General features: G+C 47.1%; 1 protein-coding gene across 2 annotated transcripts in view; it reads left to right on the forward strand.

Moving 5' to 3' along the window:
* The window catches only part of ASTN1 (astrotactin 1), a 237,384-nt gene that overhangs the window by 165,043 nt on the left and 49,997 nt on the right, over positions 1 to 22,344 (forward strand). For both annotated transcript variants that reach the window (XM_079981107.1, XM_079981108.1), the window contains exons 9-14: positions 6,008 to 6,082; positions 6,716 to 6,853; positions 10,978 to 11,128; positions 18,465 to 18,631; positions 20,846 to 21,040; positions 21,802 to 21,929. In XM_079981107.1, the coding sequence (XP_079837233.1) occupies positions 6,008 to 6,082; positions 6,716 to 6,853; positions 10,978 to 11,128; positions 18,465 to 18,631; positions 20,846 to 21,040; positions 21,802 to 21,929 (854 nt within the window). The remainder of the gene's footprint in view (positions 1 to 6,007; positions 6,083 to 6,715; positions 6,854 to 10,977; positions 11,129 to 18,464; positions 18,632 to 20,845; positions 21,041 to 21,801; positions 21,930 to 22,344) is intronic.

Consider the following 22,344-nt stretch of genomic DNA (forward strand, 5'->3'; position numbering starts at 1 on the left):
CAGGCAAAATGAGAAATGCCAAAAGAAGTGATGCCACCAAGAAAAAAAAAAGTTTTAAAATATATCCTTTTGCTTTCTCTTGGCGCTTGTATCCTTATATCTGCTCAGCATTTGGTGTGTTGTCTCCACCTCCATTCTAACCCTCTCCCCTCACAATCCTCTATTCCTCTATTTCTGAGTTTGTCTTATTAGGCCAGTAATTCCCAACCTGTGTAATTGAACATTTAAAGACTCCTCTCAGCCCAAAGGATTCACCCAGAAGATTCAACTCTGCATGATTCATTGCTGTGGTTCTGGCTTTGCCTTTGCTAGTGACTGTAACCACTTCTGGGTTTGGAACATAGGAGACTGCCTTTTTCTAGCACAGTTGACTATTTCTTCATCTAACCCAGTGTTGTCTGCTGTGACTGACAGCAGCTGAGTCTTTCCCATCCTTTTTCACTGAAGAAGCCAGGTTGTGGACCCAGAATCCATATGTTCTACAATGCAGCTACAATCAGTCAGTAGGTGATGGGGAAAGTGGCCTTCACTTCTTCCTTAGGGTCTGGAGGTCACATTCAGTTTGGGGAAATAAGGTTAGCTTGGGTCAATCTGACACAAGAGCTTCAGTAACAGATGAAGTGGGGAAGTAGGAGAGATGGACAGTCCAACTCAGGGGGGTTTTTGCTAATAATACAGAAATACTTACCTTTGACCAACTAGTTCTAATCAGTAATCAAGGACAATGAACCATTAGTGAGTCTGTATTGACAGGAGCCTTGCACTGTGCATACCCACTCAAACCTGGCTCCACAGAGTTGTCTATCTGACTTAATTCACTCCCCTCACACCCAGGGCCAGATTTAGGTTTGACAAGGCCCTAAGCTACTGAAGATAATGGGGCCCTTTATATGTCCAGCTGTCCTTTGTCAACAACAAATTGTCACTGCTTTTTGGGTTCAATATATTCTATATGGTGATTTATGGACCTAATAGGTATCTAAAGCCATTTGCACATAACGAAATATGTATTTTATCAAAGTAATTGTTGAACTGAAATGCAATTAAGAAGAAGGATATTAATAGTGAAATGGGGGGGGGCAAGAGAGTGGGGCCCTAAGCTATAGCTTGCTTAGCTTGTACGTAAATCTAGCCCTGCTCACACCTAAATGGGAACTTCTCCCTTTAAAAAAAAAAAAAATTGCTCACCCCAGTATGTCTGTGGAACAATAGTCCTTCTAATCTTTTGCTCCTCACTCACTGCAAGCCTGCAGATTAGAAAGAAAGCCCATCTACCTGAGTATTGAGAGGTATAAATGAGGCCACGCTTTGTATAGCTCTTTGGAAATCTTGCCTTATTCAGGCTGGTCCTGCTATCAAAAATGAATGAAAAAATTTCCCGTTTCAGCCATCGATTTCAACAGCAGAAAAAAGTACAGTCGTATCTATGCCTTGAAACAACATCAAAATACATAATTCTGCAATCAACCTTTTGTTGTTTGTGGTGCTGTGACACTTGGGTTAGAAATGAAAGTGCTTATTTATTGTTGCAACAGTCGCCACCATTTTCTCATCCATTGTATTTATTGGGAAATTATCTTCAATCTGAATCGCTGACCAAAATGATACCTAATTACGTGGAACGGCTCACAAGTGCCCTTTTTACCTTCACCAGCTCCTTTCTTCCTCTTCCCCGGTCTGCTTATTCCACCCTTCCTCCAAGGCCATCCAAGCCGTATGCAGGGCTCCCCCAACTTTTAAAACTTCACAGCAAGTGAAGAAATAGATTAGCATATCAGTCGTTCCAAGGACAACCAGGAAGTTTTCTGGTGGAGTGGGAGTTTGAAATCTCTTCTCTCCACTCTTAAGTCCCAACACTCATTCCACTGTTCCACATTGTCTTCTCAGCGTGCTTCATTGCTCAAAGAAAACTGAGAGTTCTCCAAACGTATACCTTTTATTCTCACAAGAGATTAGGTTGAGAAACAGTGACTTACCAAAGTCACTCCATGAATATTATGACTGAGTAGGAAACTCTGTGGTCCATGCAGGACACTCTGCCCATTGTACCATATGCTGGTCCAACTACACTGGTTGCCAATTAGTTTCCGGGTCCAATTCAGAGTGTTGGTTTTGACCTATGAAGCCTTAAACAGCTCAGGACCACAATACCTCAAGGATCACCTCTCCCTATACGAACCGACCCGAACCCTGCGATCATCATCTGGGGTCCTTCTTCATGTGCCTCCCCCACAAGAGGTCCGGAGGGTGGCTCCCTGTTTGTAGAATGCTCTCTCCAGGGAGGCTCGGGTGGCACTGTGGTCTAAACCACAAAGCCAAGGGCTTGCCGATCAGAAGGTTGGTGGTTCGGATCCCCCTGACGGAGTGAGCTCCCATTGCTCGGTCCCAGCTCCTGCCAACCTAGCAGTTCGAAAGCACGTCAAAGTGCAAGTAGATAAATAGGTACCACTCTGGCGGGAAGGTAAATGGTGTTTCTGTGCACTGCTCTGGTTAGCCAGAAGTGGCTTAGTCATGCTGGCCACATGACCCAGAAAAACTGTCTGAGGACAAACGCTCGCTCCCTCGGCCAGTAAAGCAAGATGAGCGCCGCAACCCCAGAGTCGGACTTAACGGTCAGAGGTCCTTTAACTTTAGGGCTGGGTGGTGTGAGGTTTTCAACACTGTGATATATCACCAGTCAAACATTGCAATCTGGCAATACACAGCAATGCTGAAACAACAAGCTGCGAGGGTGAAACTACTGCAGCTCTCACTGCAGGAGCTGTTGCTCTTTCACCCCAGTGCCTCAGGGGCCAAGACAACGCAGCTTGTTTGCACTGCTCAGCTGGGGGGGCGGGAAGACTCCCGTCCCCCAGCTCAGTGAGCCCCATGCCTCTCTGGCTCTCATGTGAGGCACTGGGGTTCACTTACTGGGGGCAGTAGCAGTTTAGAGTAGCAAAGGGAGGAATAAGCTGCATTGGCCCAGCAATACAGTTTGGCCCTCCCTCTGCGGTTGAGGGGCAGAGCATGTTGGTGGCTTCACCCAGCAGTATATTGTAGGTGGAACTGCTGCTACTCCTGAATCCCTGTTTCCAGTGGCCCAATGTTGAAATCGGCGTTGCTGGCTGAGTGGCTCAGGAACGACGTCTGTTTCATCGATATACCACTGGGTGAAGCCACTATCACAGTCTGGCCCTCATATCGGTCCTAACCCTTTCATACAGACTTTTTAAAAACAAACAAACCCACAAACTCCTCAAATGCATAACAGATTAATGCAGAAATGTGACCAAATGGACTTATGAACACATACAAAATTGCCTAGAAATAGGCTAGTGTATCCATTTGTGGGGTCTGGGTTTGCTGTTGCTAATTGGATTTCTTCGTTTTGCAATGTTCACATTGTTGGTGCTTTGTAGGCAATAGATAGCCTCCTTCATGAGGCCCAGGGGACTGACAGATCCTCATGAACCTTTCATTGCAGAGTTGGGGTTAGGTCACTCTACACCCATGAGGCCTCTGAAGTTTAGAAAGCCACTTGGCTTTGCTGGTGTAGAGGCAGCTCCCCTGAGTTGGATTCATGGTCAGTGGAGTAAATGGTTTTTGAGCTTGTTAGCTCCCTTGAGGGTTCTGTCACAGACCTGAGAGGCAGGCTAAACCTACTAACTAATACTTGTTGTGAGCCTGGATAGTCTAGACCAGTGTTTCCCAACCTTGGGCCTCCAGCTGTTTTTGAACTACAATTCCCATCATCCCTGACCACTGGTCTTGCTATCTAGGGATGATGGGAGTTGTAGTCCAAAAACAGCTGGAGGCCCAAGGTTGGGAAACACTGGTCTAGACTGGATTATGAGAAGTACAGATTGTTCTAGGGTGGTTTGGTGAGTGACAGGCATTGGAAAACAGCAAAACAGAACTGTAGAATCGCAGAATAATCAAATTGTAGAGTTGGAAGGGACCCCAGGGGTCATCTAGTCTGACCCCCGCAATGCAGGAGGCATCTTTCACCCAACGTTAGACTCGAACTCACAACGCTGAGATTAAGAGTCTCATGCTATACCGACTGAGCTACACCAGTGGAAAAATTTAATTTATTACACTTGCATCTCCAAAGCTACTACCCTCAACCACCTGGAATGCTCATGCTCTCTTGAACAACTCTGTTTTTTTCTCGCTTATGGCTGAAATCCCTTCCTTTGAACACCTATGTTGGATGACGGATGAATTCTCTTCACATTGATTCAGAATCCAGCCAGAAATTACAAGTATAACAAGAATGCTAAAAAGGAAAAAGGGGGAAAGGAGGGGGTTATTGCGCTAGAGGTTGACTCATAATGGTGGCTGCACCTTATAATTTTCAGCTGCCCTTCAAAATATCTTGTGTTTTTTGTATGAGTCATGGGCTGTAATTATACCTCAGCCAGAGCTGTACCAATGTCACCACAGGATAATACACAACTTTTCAGAGAACTGTGGGCAAGTCTTTTGAAGTTCTGAAGTTGTGGGAACAAGATTTAAACTGGGGTGGGCAGAAGACAAACTGGAATCTCCTGGTAGATGGCTGGATTGGGGGGGGCAGAAATCTGGAATGTGTTTATCACTCCTAATTGTTTAACCGTAGCAACAACTTTACTAAATTAGGCTGCTGAGGTGAGGAAAGCTATCCGGGAGTGGACTTTGGTATGAAAAGAGTGTGAGCACAGCTCTAAAAACAGATTCCTAGTCTCAGAAGTACCTTGCTCTTTAATTCTAACTATATATCTTTTGCACCTGGCCCTAGCTGGTAGATCTTGGGGTTCAAGTAAAATATTAGATCCAAGAAGCATGAAGTCTGCCCACTCCTGACATGCAGTCCCTGAGCATGGCTGGTCAGCACAACTGACCTATAGCTTAGGCACAGTCCTTTTATGTACCTCCTGTTAGCCCTTCCCAAAGGGATGCGGGTGGCGCAGTGGGTTAAACCACAGAGCCTAGGACTTGCTGATCAGAAGGTCGGCGGTTCGATCCCTGCAACGGGGTGAGCTCCCGTTGCTCGGTCCCTGCTCCTGCCAACCTAGCAGTTCAAAAGCATGTCAAAGTGCAAGTAGATAAATAGGTACTGCTCTGGCAGGAAGGTAAACAGCATTTCTGTGCACTGCTCTGGTTCGCCAGAAGCGGCTTAGTTATGCTGGCCACATGACCTGGAAGCTGTATGCTGGCTCCCTCGGCCAATAAAGGGAGTTGAGCGCCGCAACCCCAGTCGGTCATGATTGGACCTAATGGTCAGGAGTCCTTAGTGTGTGTGTGTGTGTGTGTGTGTGTGTGTGTGTGTGTGTACGCGCGCTCAGAAAGCACCGTTTTATGCACTTAGCGGAGATTTTATATCATCCAAATGCTCTTTCATCCATCTAGACCACTTTCATCTAGTATCAATCCCTTTTTTGCAAGCCTAAGTTCCTATTCAGGGTTACTGTAAGAAACCTCCTCATCACTGATACAAGTGAATGAAAGAGTCTGGGAAGTCCCATGGCCTAGCATCCCACGCATGTGGGACTTAGCATGCTATGTGCTGGACTCCATTAATAAATATCTCTGCTGTGTTTACTTACCTCAAAGTTATCTGAAGGGTGCAGAGGAGCTCCTTCCTTGGGTGCCACAGCAAACCATCTGTGGTGGAGAGTCACTCACTCTGTCCTGTCTCGTGTTTGGCTGCTATTACGTGCTGTCAGCTCATGTGCAATTATGAGGTGAAATATTGTGAGGTGTGTACTCTTATCCAAGCCTTCTACTATCTTCCTTTGTTGCTGTGCACTGCTGTCCTGGTCTTCTGCTCTGTTTCTTTGTCACTTCTTGACTTCTGCTTTCATTTCATGGTTTTAATGTAGTTGTTCCAGTTCTGACATTTTTTGTAACTTCTCCTGAGCCATTTGGTGACGAAGAAAGAAAGAAAGAAAGAAAGAAAGAAAGAAAGAAAGAAAGAAAGGAAGGAAGGAAGGAAGGAAGGAAGGAAGGAAGCTTTCATGGCTTATGTGGTTTTGTTTTTCTCCAGGCCATGGCCATATACCATATTCCAACGTGGATTTGATTTGGTGCTGGGAGAACAACCTTCTGACAAGATATTCAGGTAAGGTTCCCCCCCCCCCCCAATGCAGCCAGAGTAATCAACCATGTACATTATCCCTCCTTGTTCCCTGCTGTTCCTTCTCCCTTTCCTGCCTCAGCATATAGTAGGAAAACGCCATTTCAGGTAGAGTGGCACCAAATATTCACAAGTGAATATTTTCAGCATGAAAGGGACGAACTACCGGGGAGAGAAAAAACATGCCTGACAAACCTCTCTCCTTGTGCACACAACCACACAGCCCTATTTGGCAACACCGTTTATGTCTTGGAACCCGACTTCTTCCTATGAACTGTGACTTTTCTGCATAACCAATCAGATTTGGCTAGGCGGTGACATAACTGAAAGCAAGCAAAGCTAACTCAGAGTGAATCCAGGCATTGGCCCTTCAACCACAGATGCTGTCAGCAGAGTCTTGCAGGCAGAATTGTTCCTCAGCACCTCTTCCTGGAGATATTTAACTCTAGATGCCAGTCACTGAACAGGGAACATTACACAAGCAAAGCAAGGGTCCTGCCAACTGAGTCATAACCTGCTAGAGAATTGCATCTAGATTCATGTCTGCAATGAATGCTTCTTCTTCTTTTTTGCATTCTTGGGCCACGTATCCAACTGGTTTCCTCTCTCTGAATCCAGATTCACCTATACTCTTGGGGAAGGGATGTGGCTGCCATTGAGCAAGAGCTTTGTCATCCCACCTGCTGAACTGGCCATCAACCCATCAGCCAAGTGTAAAACAGACATGACAGTGATGGAGGATGCTGTGGAGGTCAGGTACGTGCTTGTTCTAAGCTTGAGAACAATCAAAGGGTCGCTCAGGTTTCAGGAAGCCGTTTCCCCACCCTAGTAGCTGCTACGTTTTCTTCCTCTCTGCACTCTCATGCTTAGAGTTCTCTCCCAGGACACCTGTGTGGCTCCACTTATCTCTCTTCCTCTTCCCTGGAGACACCTCTGGTACAGGACAGCAGCCCAGGGCACGTTCGGCAGACGACACACTTACCATTTGGGCAACAGATTGAGATCTATTTCTCTTTTACTAAGGACTACCGCCCCTGCTTGCATTACTTGCCAGCCCCACCAACCCTGCCATACTCCTCTGGTCATGCTAAACCCTCTCCTTTTACAGCTCAGCCAAGCCTCCTCTCCCTTTATGCATCACCCTCCAAAAACCTGCAGCAGACCAGGGGGCAGGGCAGGGGAGAGGAGAGGCTTGCCTGCAAAAGGAAATAAGGCAGTGGGGCAGGGCGAGGGGCAGAGGACAAATGAACCCCACTGCGCTCGTCCAGCCCCTGCTTCTGCTCAAGTGATGCCAGCTTGGCTATTACACCCTTCTCGTGCCACCCTCCCCAGATCCAAGTCTTGCTGGGCTCGTGTGAGGCTGGGACTGAAGGGTGCACAGTTGCTGCGTCCCCACAGCACCCTTGCAAAGCTCAGATTTGGGGAGGGCAGCATGAGAAGAAGAAGAAGAAGAAGAGTTTGGATTTGATATCCCGCTTTATCACTACCTGAAGGAGTCTCAAAGCAGCTAACATTCTCCTTTCCCTTCCTCCCCCACAACAAACACTCTGTGGGGTGAGAGACTTCAAAGAAGTGTGACTAGCTGAAGGTCACCCAGCAGCTGCATGTGGAGGAGCAGGGACGCGAACCCGGTTCCCCAGATTACGAGTCTACCACTCTGAACCACTACTCCACACTGGCTCTCTTGTCTTCCAGAGAAGGGTGCAAGAGGCAAGTGCCCCTCACCAGCAAAGGCAAGGCTAGGGCATGGCTGCCCCCTCTCCCAGCAGCCTTGCAAGGCTGGGATCCAGAGAGGGTGGTGCCTCCTACACACCCATGCAGGGGAGGGTGCAGCCAGCCAAGAGCACCTGGCGGGTGCAGAGCAGGCACCCCCATGCCGGTGCCTCCAGTGCAACTTGGCCCTGTGCTCCTCTCCATGAGCCTTGGTTCCTCCAACCCCGGGAGAGGAGCTCTGGGATGTGTCACACTGGGGGCACCTGCTTCATACCCCTTCCAGAAGCCATGGTCGGGGCCCCTTGGGCAACCATATGCTGCACCACTGAAAGAAGGAAGCCTGAGTTTTTTAAATGCGTCCTTTTCCCCTCTCCACCCTACAGCAGCAGTGGAAAGAAACCCCTTTCCCCCCTTCATTTCCTCACCACCGCTGCCCCACGAAGAGAGAGAAAGAAGCTTGCCTTGTGAAATGCCGGCTTTTCTCTCTCCTTCCTCCAGTCGTGCCCACAGTGGTAGACGGACAAAAGGGATGCTCCCTTTCCTTGGCTCCTCTGTCTGCCCACCTCCAGTGGCAGCAGCAAAAGGGGGGGTGGGGTGCAGGAAACCTGGAAAAGCCCTCCCTGCTAGGGCGTATTGAATTTGTCAATTTTCAAGTTCCCCAAAAGGAGAGGTGCTAAAAAGTTGTGACATGACTTAGGAAGTCAAAATATATTTTGGTTAAATTTATATAATTTAGCTTTGCGTGGTAAGTAAAATGTGTGTAAAATTGCATATAAATCATTAAAAATCATTGCCAAGTACTTGCACTTATGTCATATATTAATATTATTGTACATTGTTGTTGTTGTTGTTGTTGTTTAGCATTACCTGACATCCCCTGAAGGTAAAATTAAAATTCTTTGGTTTTCCGAAAGTAAGTGTAATGGTTGTGAGGGGGTTACTTGTGTGTAAATTGCCTTCAGATTAGTTAGATTGCTTGCTCAATCATATTTAGGGTTAGAGCTCGCCCTCCGTGACCTGTTAGTCACTTGCAGAATCCGTCAGTGGGCGTTTCTTGAATCTCTTCCAGCATAAAAGCTGTTTGACCCCAAGTCTCCTCCTATGTTCCCTGCGCGGAACGCGTCTGCGCAAGTAAGGGGAAGGCAGGGGCGTGCCAGCGCTCTCTCCGCTAGTTTCGGTTGAAGGGTGTCGGAGCCCTGACACCGATTCCTCTATCTCCCTCTCCTCTCTATTGGTGTCACGCTGAATTCCTTCCCCCTTGCTGGTTCCCTCTCCGGCATCGCTCTGGAGCCCTGCCTCCACTTCTCGCTCTGATGTCAAAGAAGTTTACGTGCTTCTTCTTCGATCACAGTCTTACCAAGCTAAATGTTGTCCAATCACAAAATTAATAGCAGATTTGAATTCCTCACACCCCAAAACATATTTTTAAGAAGAAGAGTTTGGATTTGATATCCCGCATTATCGCTACCCTAAGGAGTCTCAAAGCGGCTAACATTCTCCTTTCCCTTCCTCCCCCACAACAAACACTCTGTGAGGTGAGTGAGGCTGAGAGACTTCAGAGAAGTGTGACTGGCCCAAGGTCACCCAGCAGCTGCATGTGGAGGAGCGGAGATGCGAACCCGGTTCACCAGATTACGAGTCCACCGCTCTTAACCACTGCACCACACTACACCACTAAAACCCCTCACTGAAGAAATTTGCAAAAATTGAGTTCCAGCCCATAAAATGATATGCCCTTCCCTGGCTCCCTCAGGTTTTGGTTTCTGCCTCCTCACTCATGTACCTGTCCACCTCTTTGCCCAAACCACAGCCTCCTTCCCTTTTTCAGCTGAGCTGCACCAGGGTCCAGTCACTGAGGATCCGGCAGGGCGGGCTGGAGCAGTTCCCCTGCGGCACACGTGCTGTGCTGCTGCTTGCCTCCTTACCTTCCACATGCCCAAATGGTGACATTGGTGTGAGGCATCAGTGCCAGTAGAGCAGGGGGGCTGCTGGGGACCCTGCCCTGCCCTGGATGTTCCTCTGCTGCTCACCTGTGGGCTGCCTGCTACCCACAATGCTCACCTGGGCTCACCTGCCTGGGATGCCCACCTGATCCATCATCATGCTGCAGCACATGGCCACCTACCTCCAGCCACACGAACTGCAGCATGACTATGCAAGCACACAAATGAGCAAAAATAAATATAAATATATAAAATAATAAAATAAATGGGCATGGTGCCTCAACACACCTATCCCCCATGTAAATGGGGCATTGCCTGTACTAAGAAATGGGCAGTTAATGAGTAGTTAATGCCTACTACATTAATTGGTTGTATTCCAGTTTTCAAGCTACCGATGGTCCACAGAAACGGTCATCTGTACACAGCCACAAAGAACTCACATCATCTGCAGCTACCCTGTTTCTGTGCTCAGTCATCCTTTAGCAGAGACACACAGCTCCATGTATTAAGCCACTTTATTACTCTCCTGCTAAGCATAATTATTATTATTATTATTATTATTATTATTATTATTATTATTATTTATACCCCACCCTCCCCAGCCAAGGCCGGGCTCAGGGCGGCTAACAACCAATAATAAAAACAAGTTGAATGAATACAACTTAAAAACAAGATTAAAATACAACATTAAAACATTGAAACATTAAAACGCAGCCTCATCACAGGAGGAGAAAGGAAAAAAGAAAGAGGGGGAGGGAATCAAATTGGCTCCAAGCCAAAGGCCAGGCTGAACAACTCTGTCTTACAGGCCCTGCAGAAAGAAATCAGATCCCCTGGTCTCATGAGGCAGAGCGTTCCACCAGGCCGGAGCCAGTGTTGAAAAGGCCCTGGCTCTGGTTGAGGCTAATCTGACTTCCTTAGGGCCCAGGACCACTAGGCTGTTGCTATTTATGGACCTTGAGGCTCTCCGTGGGGCATACTGGGAGAAGTGGTCCCGTAGGTACGAGGGTCCTAGGCTGTGAAGGGCTTGAAAGGTCAAAACCAGCACCTTAAATCTGACCCTGTACATAGTAGGCCTTCCAGATGTTGTTGGCCAATGGCCAGAGATGATGGGATTTGTAGTCCAGCAACATCTGCTCTAAAGCTCATAGAACACTTATGTGCCTCAACGAATAGTTATATTAAAACAATGAATATTAACAATAGTATTTTTCTCCCTTGCAGGGAAGAACTGATGACTTCCTCCTCTTTTGACAACCTGGAAGTTCTTCTGGATTCATTTGGGCCAGTTCGGGACTGCTCCAAGGACAATGGTGGCTGCAGCAAGAACTTCCGCTGCATTGCAGATCGGAAATTGGATTCTACGGGTTGTATGGTTCGTGTACTTTCTATTGAGAGGGATGTAGCTGCCTCTTGGGAAAGTGGGATTGCAAAGATAAATGTCTGTTTGCACACATGATTTATTTGGGGTTTCAGTGTATTTGTTTGGCGTACAAGAAATCAGAGCAATACGTTTGGCACCAGATTGGCTGCAGGAGTTGCTGGAAGGACGCATAGAAAGCGCCAATCATCCAGCCATCTTAGAGACTCCACTCCGGATTTGTGTAGGGTTTAATCCTTAGCCTTTTCTTCTCCCGAAGAAATCCCACAAGGCAGCGGACAAAGCCCCATATGTTTGTATTCTCTTTCGGCTCTGTGGCTGTTTTTTGTCTCCTGTCTCCTACAGTTTCCCCATTTTATGCCCACCTTCCCCATTATGCAAGACAAATATAGACTTGACACACTGCCTTGCCCCACCTGGTAGGAAGCTGGCATGACACTTGACTTCCTAATGAGTACGATGCACACTCTTTCTGTATGTTACACACTCTTGCAACTACAAGTTTGCCACCTTCACACTTTTTTAGGAATACACGTAAAACATCTTTGATGTACATTTGTGTACAGTGGTGCCTCGCAAGACGAAAAGAATCCGTTCCGCGATTCTCTTCGTCTAGCGGTTTTTTCGTCTTGCAAAGCAAGCCCATTAGCCGATTAGCGGATTAGCGCTATTAGCGGTTTAGCGGCTTTTAGCGGCTTAGCGGATAAGCGGCTTAGCGGCTTAGAAAAAGGGGGGGAAAGGGGGGGAAAACCCGCAGGAACTCGCAAGACATTTTCGTCTTGCGAAGCAAGCCCATTGGAAATTCGTTTTGCGAAGCACCTCCAAAACAGAAAACTCTTTCGTCTTGCGAGTTTTCCGTCTTGCGAGGCATTCGTCTTGCGGGGCACCACTGTATTTTTTAATGTGTGAAGAAGTCCTTCGATGAATTAGCGTGTGTGCCAAAGGGAATGGATGAGTCATACTCTTTGTTGGCACAATCTGATCAGTAGCTATTTAAATATTAGCAAAATTCCCCTGGAGCTGCGGAGATGGTATTCTTTCTAATAAGTTAAGGCAGAAGAGACAGGGTTGGGTGAGCCACAGAAACATGAGGACACCACAAACAACCTAGGTAAGTGGGAGCTCCATTTTCTACTTGAGTGGTGTGTTGCCTGACCCAGCTGCTCCATTCAGCAAATGCTTTGGCACATGTAAACCCAGCGTTCAGGGTGTTGAAGTTGGGATGTGGGGCCGAGGAGTTGTCTGCTCTGCCAGGTGTTTTGGTGAGAAGAAGAAAAGCTTTAGTGGGCCCTGCCTGTTCCTTCCACTAGGAGGAGTCATCCCTAAGAGGAATGTCATCAATCATTCCCCATAAGCAGAAATTCACAGCAAGACATTTTTCTTTTCCTTGCTCTTTTTATCTCTTTTTCTATCATGCCCTGTGACACAAGACTCAAGAGTAACTTGAAATAAACAAACCACCAAACCACCAAAATGAAAGAACTCCCATTTCGAAAGCTAGCCAGGAGTGTGCTTTTGCAAATTTCCCAGCTGAAAAGTTCAGAAAGAGTTAGGGTGCAACTTCTGTATGCATCCTTATTGTTCAAATTTGGACAAACGATTCTGTGGTCAAGAATGTGCACTCAGTTATTATTAGAGATGAGCAGAGCATATATGAAGCCCTTTGAATGCTCTCAACCTCTGTGCGGATGCTTACCATTATATCTTGACAGCTGCACGAGAAACAGAAATTCAGCAGGTGTGACTTACCTTACAGGTACTCTTCTGTGCCTTCCAGAGCCTCAGAAGCCTCTGATGGCAAGAGAGGCAGCAACACTCATATCAAGCTACTTCATTGTACAGTGGTGCCCCGCAAGACGAACGCCTCGGAAGACGAAAAACTCGCTAGACGAAGGAGTTTTCCGTTTTCTTAGCCGCTTCGCAAGACGCATCTCCCTATGGGCTTGCTTCGCAAAACGAAGCTTGCCCCGCAAGCTCCGGGGATAGCGGGGAAGCGCAGCGCATCTTCCCCGCTGTCCCCGAACCTCTTTTGAAGCAAGGGGCGGCAGGGAGAAGATCGCTTCTCCCCGTTGCCAGCCCCACAATCTCCGGGGACAGAGGGGAAGGCGCGCGCGCCTTCCCCTCTGTCCCCGGACCCCTTTTGAACCAAGGGGCGGCAACGGGGAGAAGCAATCTTCTCCCCTCCGCCCCTTGCTTCAAAAGAGGGGACAGAGGGGAAGGCGCGCGTGCCCCTTCCCTTGCTTTAAAACAGGTCCGGGGACAGAGGGGAAGGTGCGCGGCGCTTCCCCTTTGTCCCCGGAGATTGCGGGGCAGGCAACGGGGAGAAGCAGTCTTCTCCCCGCCGCCCCTTGCTTTAAACAGGTCCGGGGACAGAGGGGAAGGCGCGCGGCGCTTCCCCTCTGTCCCCGGACGGTCTCCATAGGAACACATTGATTGATTTTCAATGCATTCCTATGGGAAACCGTGCTTCGCAAGAAGAAAAACTCGCAAGAAGAAAAAACTTGCGGAACGAATTAATTTCGTCTTGCGAGGCACCACTGTATTGTGTTATTGTTCTTAGCTAACTTGTTATAAGTTGCCTTGAAAATAAATTTTATAAATGATCATAATACAAACAAATAAATATAAGGCCAAATTTCACAGGCTACAGTCAGTAGTGCCTTGATCTGTAGAGGACTCTGGCCTGAGACAGGTTTTCTTTTTTAAATTCCTTGTCCCCTGGAAGCTGAACGTACTACATTATGTATTAGCTGGGAGAGATTATGTGCACCCGCTGGAACAAGAAAGCCTTTCCTTAACTAACATGAAACCACAGAAAGTTCATGTGCACCTATGATTAGTGGGAGAACTTCTGGCTGAGAATGTGGTGGTTAGATTCCATGCAGGCTTGGGCCCTGGCATCCATATATTTATAAGTGAAGCTTCCACATGGGGTTGGGTCCTGACAACTTAATTCTCTGTCTCCAGAGTCCACTCCTCCTGCTGCCGCCGCCACTGTCTATCTACCGGCCCCCATTGCTCAGGAGGAGATGCTTGCTAACTGCTCTGTGGCAGATGTTCCCTTCCTCCACCTCCCCACCTGCTCTCACGCCCCCGCAGCCCATTTCACTGCACCCTTTTGCACAAGGGCTCCCAGGAGAGATAGGTGGAAAGCAATCCATCTGCTTCAAACTGCGCCCGTGAAGCTGCTGCACATGTCCCGTTGCTGATGCTCTTCCTCTGCACCTGCTCTGCACTGGGAGAGGCATCGTGTCAAAGTCGGATGTGCGATGAATTGGGGGGGGGGGATCAGCACGTGGAACACTTTCTGCACAGAGATCTCTGAAATGACTGCTGACAGGGCCACTGCTGACAGCAGCAGCACGAGCAGAAGGAATGAGCAAGGGAGTGGAGAAGGGGAAGAGAATGTCCCCATTTAATTCCCTCTCCTCTGGCTTCACATCTTCAGGACATTTAATACATAGGTATGAATAAAATTGTGAAACACATAAAAACACAGTTCATTCACTTACAACAAAACATACAATGTGATGATCCATATACAAGATAAATCCACAAATAAAAACCTTCAGCAATTAATATAATCTCTTAAAGCAGCAGCAAAATGTCCTTAAATGGATTAATCTCTGTTTTGCAATTCTGGCACATATAATAAGAAGCCCACAAGGACTTAAAAGTTTCCTGGTCTTGCTTTCCATCTCATGAATGCACAAAGGTGGTAAATTTTGCCACCACAGCCAAATGTTCTTTACAGTTAGTGCAACTTGAAAACAGCATACTTTGAGACTTATTTTTTGTTGTTGTCAAAAGCACGGGTGAGAATTTTGCAGTGTCCAATTGTTCTTGCACACCACATGCTTAACTGCATGTCATTCCCATTTAAAGAGCAAATCTAATTTGCTTTCATATCATTGCTGACTTCATGGCCTCTCCTCACATTTTAGTTTCACTCCCCTTTTATTCCTCAAAGACTGTTTTCAAACCTGTTTCTTGTTTGGGATACTTGTCTGCAATGGCAAATGTGCAATTTTTTGCTTTAGGTAAAAAAAAAATGACAAACATTTGCAGTACCCTAATCATAGGAGGCGGGGACACAGGTGGCGCTGTGGGTTAAACCACAGAGCCTAGGACTTGCCGATCAGAAGATCGTCGGTTCGAATACCCGTGAAGGGGTGAGCTCCCGTTGCTCGGTCCCTGCTCCTGCCAACCTAGCAGTTCGAAAGCACATCAAAGTGCAAGTAGATAAATAGGTACCGCTCCGGCGGGAAGGTAAACGGTGTTTCCGTGCGCTGCTCTGGTTCGCCAGAAGTGGCTTAGTCATGCTGGCCACATGACCCAGAAGCTGTACGCCGGATCCCTCAGCAAATAAAGCGAGATGAGCACTGCAACCCCAGAATCAGCCACGACTGGACCTAATGGTCAGGGGTCCCTTTACCTTTAATCATAGGAGGCAGAGTCTGAAAGGTTGTATCGCAGTTACAACTCCCAGGAAGCCAAACCCACGTATTCCCTCAGTAAAACACACACCATATCCTTGAAGAGGCTATTATCCTTGCTGATCAAGGCTTGCCTTGTCTGTGGGCCACTAATGCAGACTGAGTGGTTTCAGAATGCGCAAGCGGAACTTCTTATAACTTAACACCCTCAGGGGAGGGCCAAGGCTCAGTGGCAGTCTGCAGAGCAAAAGGCCACAGGGTACAATTCCTGACATCTCCAGGTTGGAGTGGGAAGGCTCCCTGCCCAAAACCCTGAACAGCCACTGCCAGTCAGGATAGAATAAGACTCAGCTAGATGGAGCAGTCATGTGACTCCATCAGCATAAGGCAGCTTCTGGTGTGCTGGAGGTATTACTATGATATAGAACAAGGCATCTGGTATATACATCCTTGTAATCAGAATAGAAGGGACACGGGTGGCACTCTGGGTTAAACCACAGAGCCTAGGACTTGCTGATCAGAAGGTCGGTGGTTCGAATCCCTGTGACGGGGTGAGCTCCTGTTGCTCAGTCCCAGCTCCTGCCCACTTAGCAGTTCGAAAGCACGTCAAAGTGCAAGTAGATAAATAGGTACCGCTTTGGCGGGAAGGTAAACAGCATTTCTGTGCGCTGCTCTGGTTTGCCAGAAGCAGTTTAGTCATGCTGGCCACAAGACCCGGAAGTTGTCTGCAGACAAACGCCGGCTCCCTCGGCCAATAAAGCGAGATGAGCACCGCAACCCCAGAGTCGTCGGTGACTGGACCTAATGGTCAGGGGTCCCTTTGCCTTTTTAATCAGAATAGTTGATGTGCACTTTGCACAGGTTTTAAACCTTATTTCCATCTGAAGAAAATGATGAGGCTATAGGGAAGTAGCAGGGGGTGGCAACAAAGCAGAAGAGCATGTAAAGGGGTTACCCCCACCAGTGTAGTCTCCAACACCCGAGAGTTGCAGATGCTGTAGTGTAGCAAACACATGATTTGCTGCTGAATGGTGCAGGTTACAAAGGAAAGTGCAGGGAGTGTCGCACTGAGGCACCTTTTTATTGCTTATGCTACACGAACTTGAGATACAATCCACTAGCAAATACCTGCCCTTGGTCCATGTAAAAGAGTGGGAGCTGCTCAACAGTATGACAGCAAATGGTTCCTGCTAATGGCCACAAAGGAGTCAAATCAATTTGAGGGAGGGAGGCGCACGCACACACACACACACGTACCTCACTTGCCCACCCAATCCCAACTTGCTTGCACATCTGGTCAGACAGATGGGAAGCCAATGAGATGGGGATGGGTGCTGGGCAGGATCCCCAGGCTCCTCATTTGCCTGTTTGCCATCATCCTGAACATCTGGGCTTGCTCATCAAGTGCCAGCATCGTAAAAACACCTAAAGTGCTCTTGTGCTTCAGCATTCCAGCTGGCACTGGAGGGGGAAGTGCGACATGGGGCAGGATGAGAGCCTAGTGAGCCCACAGGGGGCCGTTTGTTTTGGAAATTGCAGAATTAGTGTCAGCAAGCAACCTGTGACTTGTTGTGTGAGCTTCAGTCACCAGGACTGTGAGGGGGAAATCATTTCAGGAACAAATCTTCTGTTAACACCTCATGAGCCGAAATACATGGAGAAGGATAGAGAGCAGCCCGTGACTTTTTCCACTGTGTGCCTCAAAGGGCTCCATTTGAAAGAATAACCTTCTTGACAGTAATTTCCCTGAGCTGGATAGCTCTTTAACTCACTGCATTCCAAGTTGTTCTTGTGTTCCTTTTTCTCAATCCAAAAACTGAAACGAATTGGAAAGCCTAGGGAAACAGTTCCCAGATAACTGGGGACTCCTGATTCAATTGCTTAGATGTCTGACCATGCAGGTGGCACCATGACCATTTTCTCAAGTAACCAGAGATGGATGCAGTTCAGAGTTCACTGCAAGCACATTGTTCGCCTAAAAACAACTGAAGTCAGTTAAAGGTTCAACTCTTTCATCAGTCTGCAGATGCAGAATCCCTGCAGGAACCTGAATCTATCCTGAATCCAGCCATGTGTGTGTGTGTCTGTGTGTGTGTGTGTGTGTGTACGTGCGTGTGCACACACACAGATACCTCCTCACATCTAGCGCATCTAGTAGTTCCCGGGTAACTAGGAAGAAAGCAGTAGCCTGGATGAGGGTGATGATGAATGGGGTGATTGCCTATTCACCCACCGAATAGAAGAGCACTTCCTCTGGACTGCACCAGGGCTAAGGAAGACACAGTGCCCAAGTTAGAGGAGATAGGAAGACTTAGCAAGAAGAAGAAGTGTTAAAACAGCTGAAGTGAGAAATAATGGAAGAGAGCAAGCTGCTCAGTCACATCAAATGAGAGAAAAGGGCCAATAGTTGCAGGTATTATTACAAAGATGAAAGCTATGAGATTTTACAACTGAGATTAGCAATGTAGCACTAAGGTTATGAGCCTGGAGTGTGAATGGTATTGTGGAATTATCTAGTAGAAAGAATGGGGGAGAGGAGGAGCAGGAGGAAGGGTGGGGGAAAGCAGAATCGGTTCCAAGAAATGACAATCAAGGAAATAGCAGAGATGGCACTGCAGATCTTGCCACTGATTCAAACAAAAGAGAAATAGTAGGGTTCTAATTGAGTTTTTCTCACTAAACATGGTGCCTTGAACTGCCCAGATGGGAGATGCAACGAAGTTTGTTTTTGTACAGTTGTCGTTGGAAGGCAGCCAGCGGAGGTGCGATTATGCTGTTGCGTGCCATTAACACAATTTTGTGTCGAGCGAAGCAGAAAGCAGGAGCTCTGCAATCTCCCACCTCCTGTGTGTGACTAAGCTGGTTTGTGCTGTTGTGCTTTCTTGTCATGCTAGTGTCCGCCTGGCCTCAGCCCCATGAAAGATGGCACTGGCTGCTACGATCGCCACATTGGTGTGGACTGTTCGGACGGATTCAATGGTGGTTGCGAGCAGCTCTGCCTGCAGCAGATGGTGCCTTTGCCAGAAGATCCTGTTCTATACAATATCCTTATGTTCTGTGGGTGAGTTCCACAAACGTCTTTAGTATCTTCCAGGAATGTGGAACATCTTTTGTTGAACTTTATATTGGTGTGTTTGTAAGTCTGGCTGTGCTTATTTTTCTTTTCTCAGTATTAAATGCACCATTTATAGCTGCTGTGCTGCTAATCTACACTCCAAACTCCCTTTGTAGCACTCAGTTACTCCTGGCTTTCTCTTCAAAACAATAAGCTAGTGGTTATTCCATAGTAGCGCTGAGCATCCAAAGTAGCTCTGAGTAACATGTCTCATTAGCACAAAGATTTTCACTTTTGCAACAGGGCTTTCTCCCTCTCCTCTCCTCTCCTGGCATGCTCCCTAAATCTCCTCTGAGTCTCCCCCAAACCTCCAGAGCAGATATGGGGAGGGCATGGGGTGCACACAGGAGGAAGAGGGGGGGGGAGAGTCCAATTGCGCAAGAGCAAATCCTTGTCCTGATGGGGCACATTAGTTGGCTACTGCCCATAGTCCTTAATTAAGAAGTTGAAATAATGATAATATGGTAGCATTACACCTTGTTGTACAGAGTGTGTTCATTTGGTGAAATAACTGAATCTTGCAATGGCAGAGAAGGCTGGGTCACACCTTAAATATGCTGGGATCTCCTTGGAAGAATTCCCAGGAATTGGGAAGAGCCCGTTTCCCTCTTTCCATTCTGTTCACTGTGCCCCATGTTCTGCCATAAGTGCTATAAGTAGGAAAAATCCTAAAATTTTCCAAGAATGAAATGGCAAATATTGCCTGTGTCTTCCCGCACCCCTGCCTTCTTGCAGCTACTGAGGTGCCTGGGTGCATTGATCAAGAAAACAGGGGAATCTCGCTGAGGGCATACCATTGTGTAGAGCTGGGCTTCCCAAACTTGGGTCCCCAGCTGTTTTTGAACTACAACTCCCATCATTCCTAGCTAGAGGACTAGTGGTCAGGGATGATGGGGGTTGTAGTCCAAAAGCAGCTGGAGACCCAAGTTTGGGAAGCCGTGGTCTAGAGGATTCCTTTTCCTGCTGTGATTCGATCAAAGTTGAAGCATGTTGAGATCCTGCAAGGGGGGCAAGAGACATGGCCTGAAAAATAGCAAATTGTGAAAGCTCCGTGGCCTGAACAAAATTCAGAAATTTAATAAATTAGAAGAATGGTGCTTGCTAATTTATCAGCACTGCTCTGGAAATTAGATTTAGCAATATGGAATGCCAAAATCCAGACGAATAGTTGGGAGGAGTAATTTCATACGTATCCTTACCTGTATAGTTCTGAAATGAGTGGGTTTCTTTCTGTCTATTTGAGGTATGGGAGTGACTCCCTCAGTCAGAGAGGCTGGAGGGGGTTATAAATAACACCTCATTAGGATGTGTCATTTTAGGAGGTGAAATTTATTCACTGAGGGGTCTTTTAAATATGGTTTATGGTGTGAGGAATTCAAATTTGCTATTATGTGATTGGACAACATTTAGCTTGGTAAGTCTATGTTTGATTAACAAGCAAATAAACACACACTTTATTTACAGAGCAAAGCTAAATTATATAAATTTAACCAAAATTCCCAAGTCATGTTACGACTTTTTAGCTCCTTTCATTTTTTTGGAATTTGAAAGTCGAAAAATTTGACATACCCTAATACATCATGCATTACTTTCCAAAACTTTTCTCAACATTTCATAGTAGACAGTTTGCCCGCATCTATCAATCTTTCCAATGCAACATGCTGGAAAAGCTGTGATTGAGTGTTTTGGTGTGCATTCTAAGTTTCATTCTCACTTCACATGAGGCAAAAGTGAGGTCCACATGAACTGATCATGCATCTTAGGACCAGTGCTTTTTTCTGGGGGTATTCAAGGGTACGCAGTAATGGGACCTTTTTTCTAGAAGAAAAGCACTGGTTGGGACATGCCCTGGAATCATCTGCCTCATGCAGGAGTTTCCTAGCACACAAGTCAGTGTGGAAATGGTTTTCTGGAGACATACTGCTGAGTTAGACCTATAGTGTTAACCTTTCTCACTCTCTAGCTGAATAGCATGATTTCATTTCTGAGATCGTCAGAGAGATCCTCCGACACAGTGTCTCACCACAGCGTTGCAGCAGCAAATTACTTGTGCATGGGTTCTTCTATTGTCGAAAGTACACTTCCATAGCCAGTCATCTTCCCTTCTGTAGCTCTCACAGCAAGATGTAACCGTGTCCCTTGCATTCCCTCCCACGCCAGATGCATCGAAGATTACAAGCTAGGCATAGATGGACGATCATGCCAGTTAATCTCAGAGTCGTGTCCAGAGGGTGGCGACTGTGAAGAGAGCCGGGAGCTGCCCATGAACCAAACTCTCTTTGGGGAGATGTTCTATGGTTACAACAATCAAACTCGGGAGGTGGCACCTGGGCAGGTGCTGAAGGGAACCTTCAGGTGATGGATAAAGGCTTGCTGTTCTTTGAGTTGCCTATGCAGCAGTATCCATGTGCGTTGTGCTTTTACAGTATACACAAAACTGCAACAGGGGCTGCCTCTCAGTTCTTAGAATAAGCAGCTTCACAAAGGAGAGGGGAGTGAGAAAAGAGAGGGGTGGGAGGGAGGCAAATGTAGCAAGATGTGCGTCTTAGCCAGAGCAGGGCAGTTGCCCATAATTAGAGAAGCTTCTGGAGGAGTTCTGATGGGCAGAATAAGAATGGAGGCTGCGTATAAGAAACGTTTTAAGGAAAGAACAATTTCCAGCGGAGAAGCAGAAACAGGGATGCTTAACCTCCCACCCACATCTGCGTCTCTGCTCTAGCTGTTCTTCCTCAAGCATTGACACCACCACAAAAGAGGAGCTCATCTTCAATCAGAGAGCAGTCGGCAGTGCAGAGTTTTGCCCACTTGTTTGCAGGATGACGTATTCATGGCCTGCTCATTGCTGGTAGTGGCAATTCTCTTGGGATGGTATATGGTGGTGGCAGTGAGGTCAACGTGGCCCTGGAGGTGTGCATGCACCAACCTCACCCATCCCTGTGAATGGAGTGTTGGCTCTGCCAGGAGGACACTACTGCCATTTCTGAGAGCTGGTTTGACAAGGGTTGCTTCATCCATGCTCTTGCAGAGAGGGCTGCACTTCTCTTCTCTGTGTCTTTTGAACCAACCTTTCCTGTTGTTTTGCAGATTCTGAACTTGTCTCTCTTGGGTTTTTCCAGACAGAATAACTTTGCCCGTGGTTTGGAGCAGCAGTTGCCAGATGGGTTGGTGTTGGCCACTGTTCCGCTAGAGAACCAGTGCCAAGAGGAGCTCTCTGAGCCTACCCCTGACCCAGATTTCCTTACCGGTGAGTAATCCCAGTCAGAGTTCTTCCGTGTCCATCCAGCCTCTTGTCGAGTCTCAAAAGCTGCACAGGGGAGTATCAAGTTACTTCTTAAAATTTTGTTGTGGGCAATTTTGAGAATAGTGCAGGTGAGAAAGGTAGCAAAACATAATAACTGCATCAGAAATGCCTCTGAGAAATTTTATTTCATTGCTTTTTCCCTTTGGACACCCTTTTCTTGAAGTAGGTAATATGGATAAGTGTAAGGGCAATATGATTTGAGTGGGTGTTCAATGGGTATGCAGGAGAGAGATTCTATGCTCTTTTTGCTGATTGCATAAAACTTCAATAAAATGTAAATAATTAAAGAAACTGCTCTGCAGATGGTGCATGAGAAAGGAAGTAGTTTGATTCCTGCTGGCTGATCATAAGGGGTTTT

The sequence above is a fragment of the Podarcis cretensis genome (genome assembly GCF_951804945.1).
Source record: "Podarcis cretensis genome assembly, chromosome: 6".
Classification (NCBI taxonomy): Eukaryota; Metazoa; Chordata; class Lepidosauria; order Squamata; family Lacertidae; genus Podarcis; species Podarcis cretensis.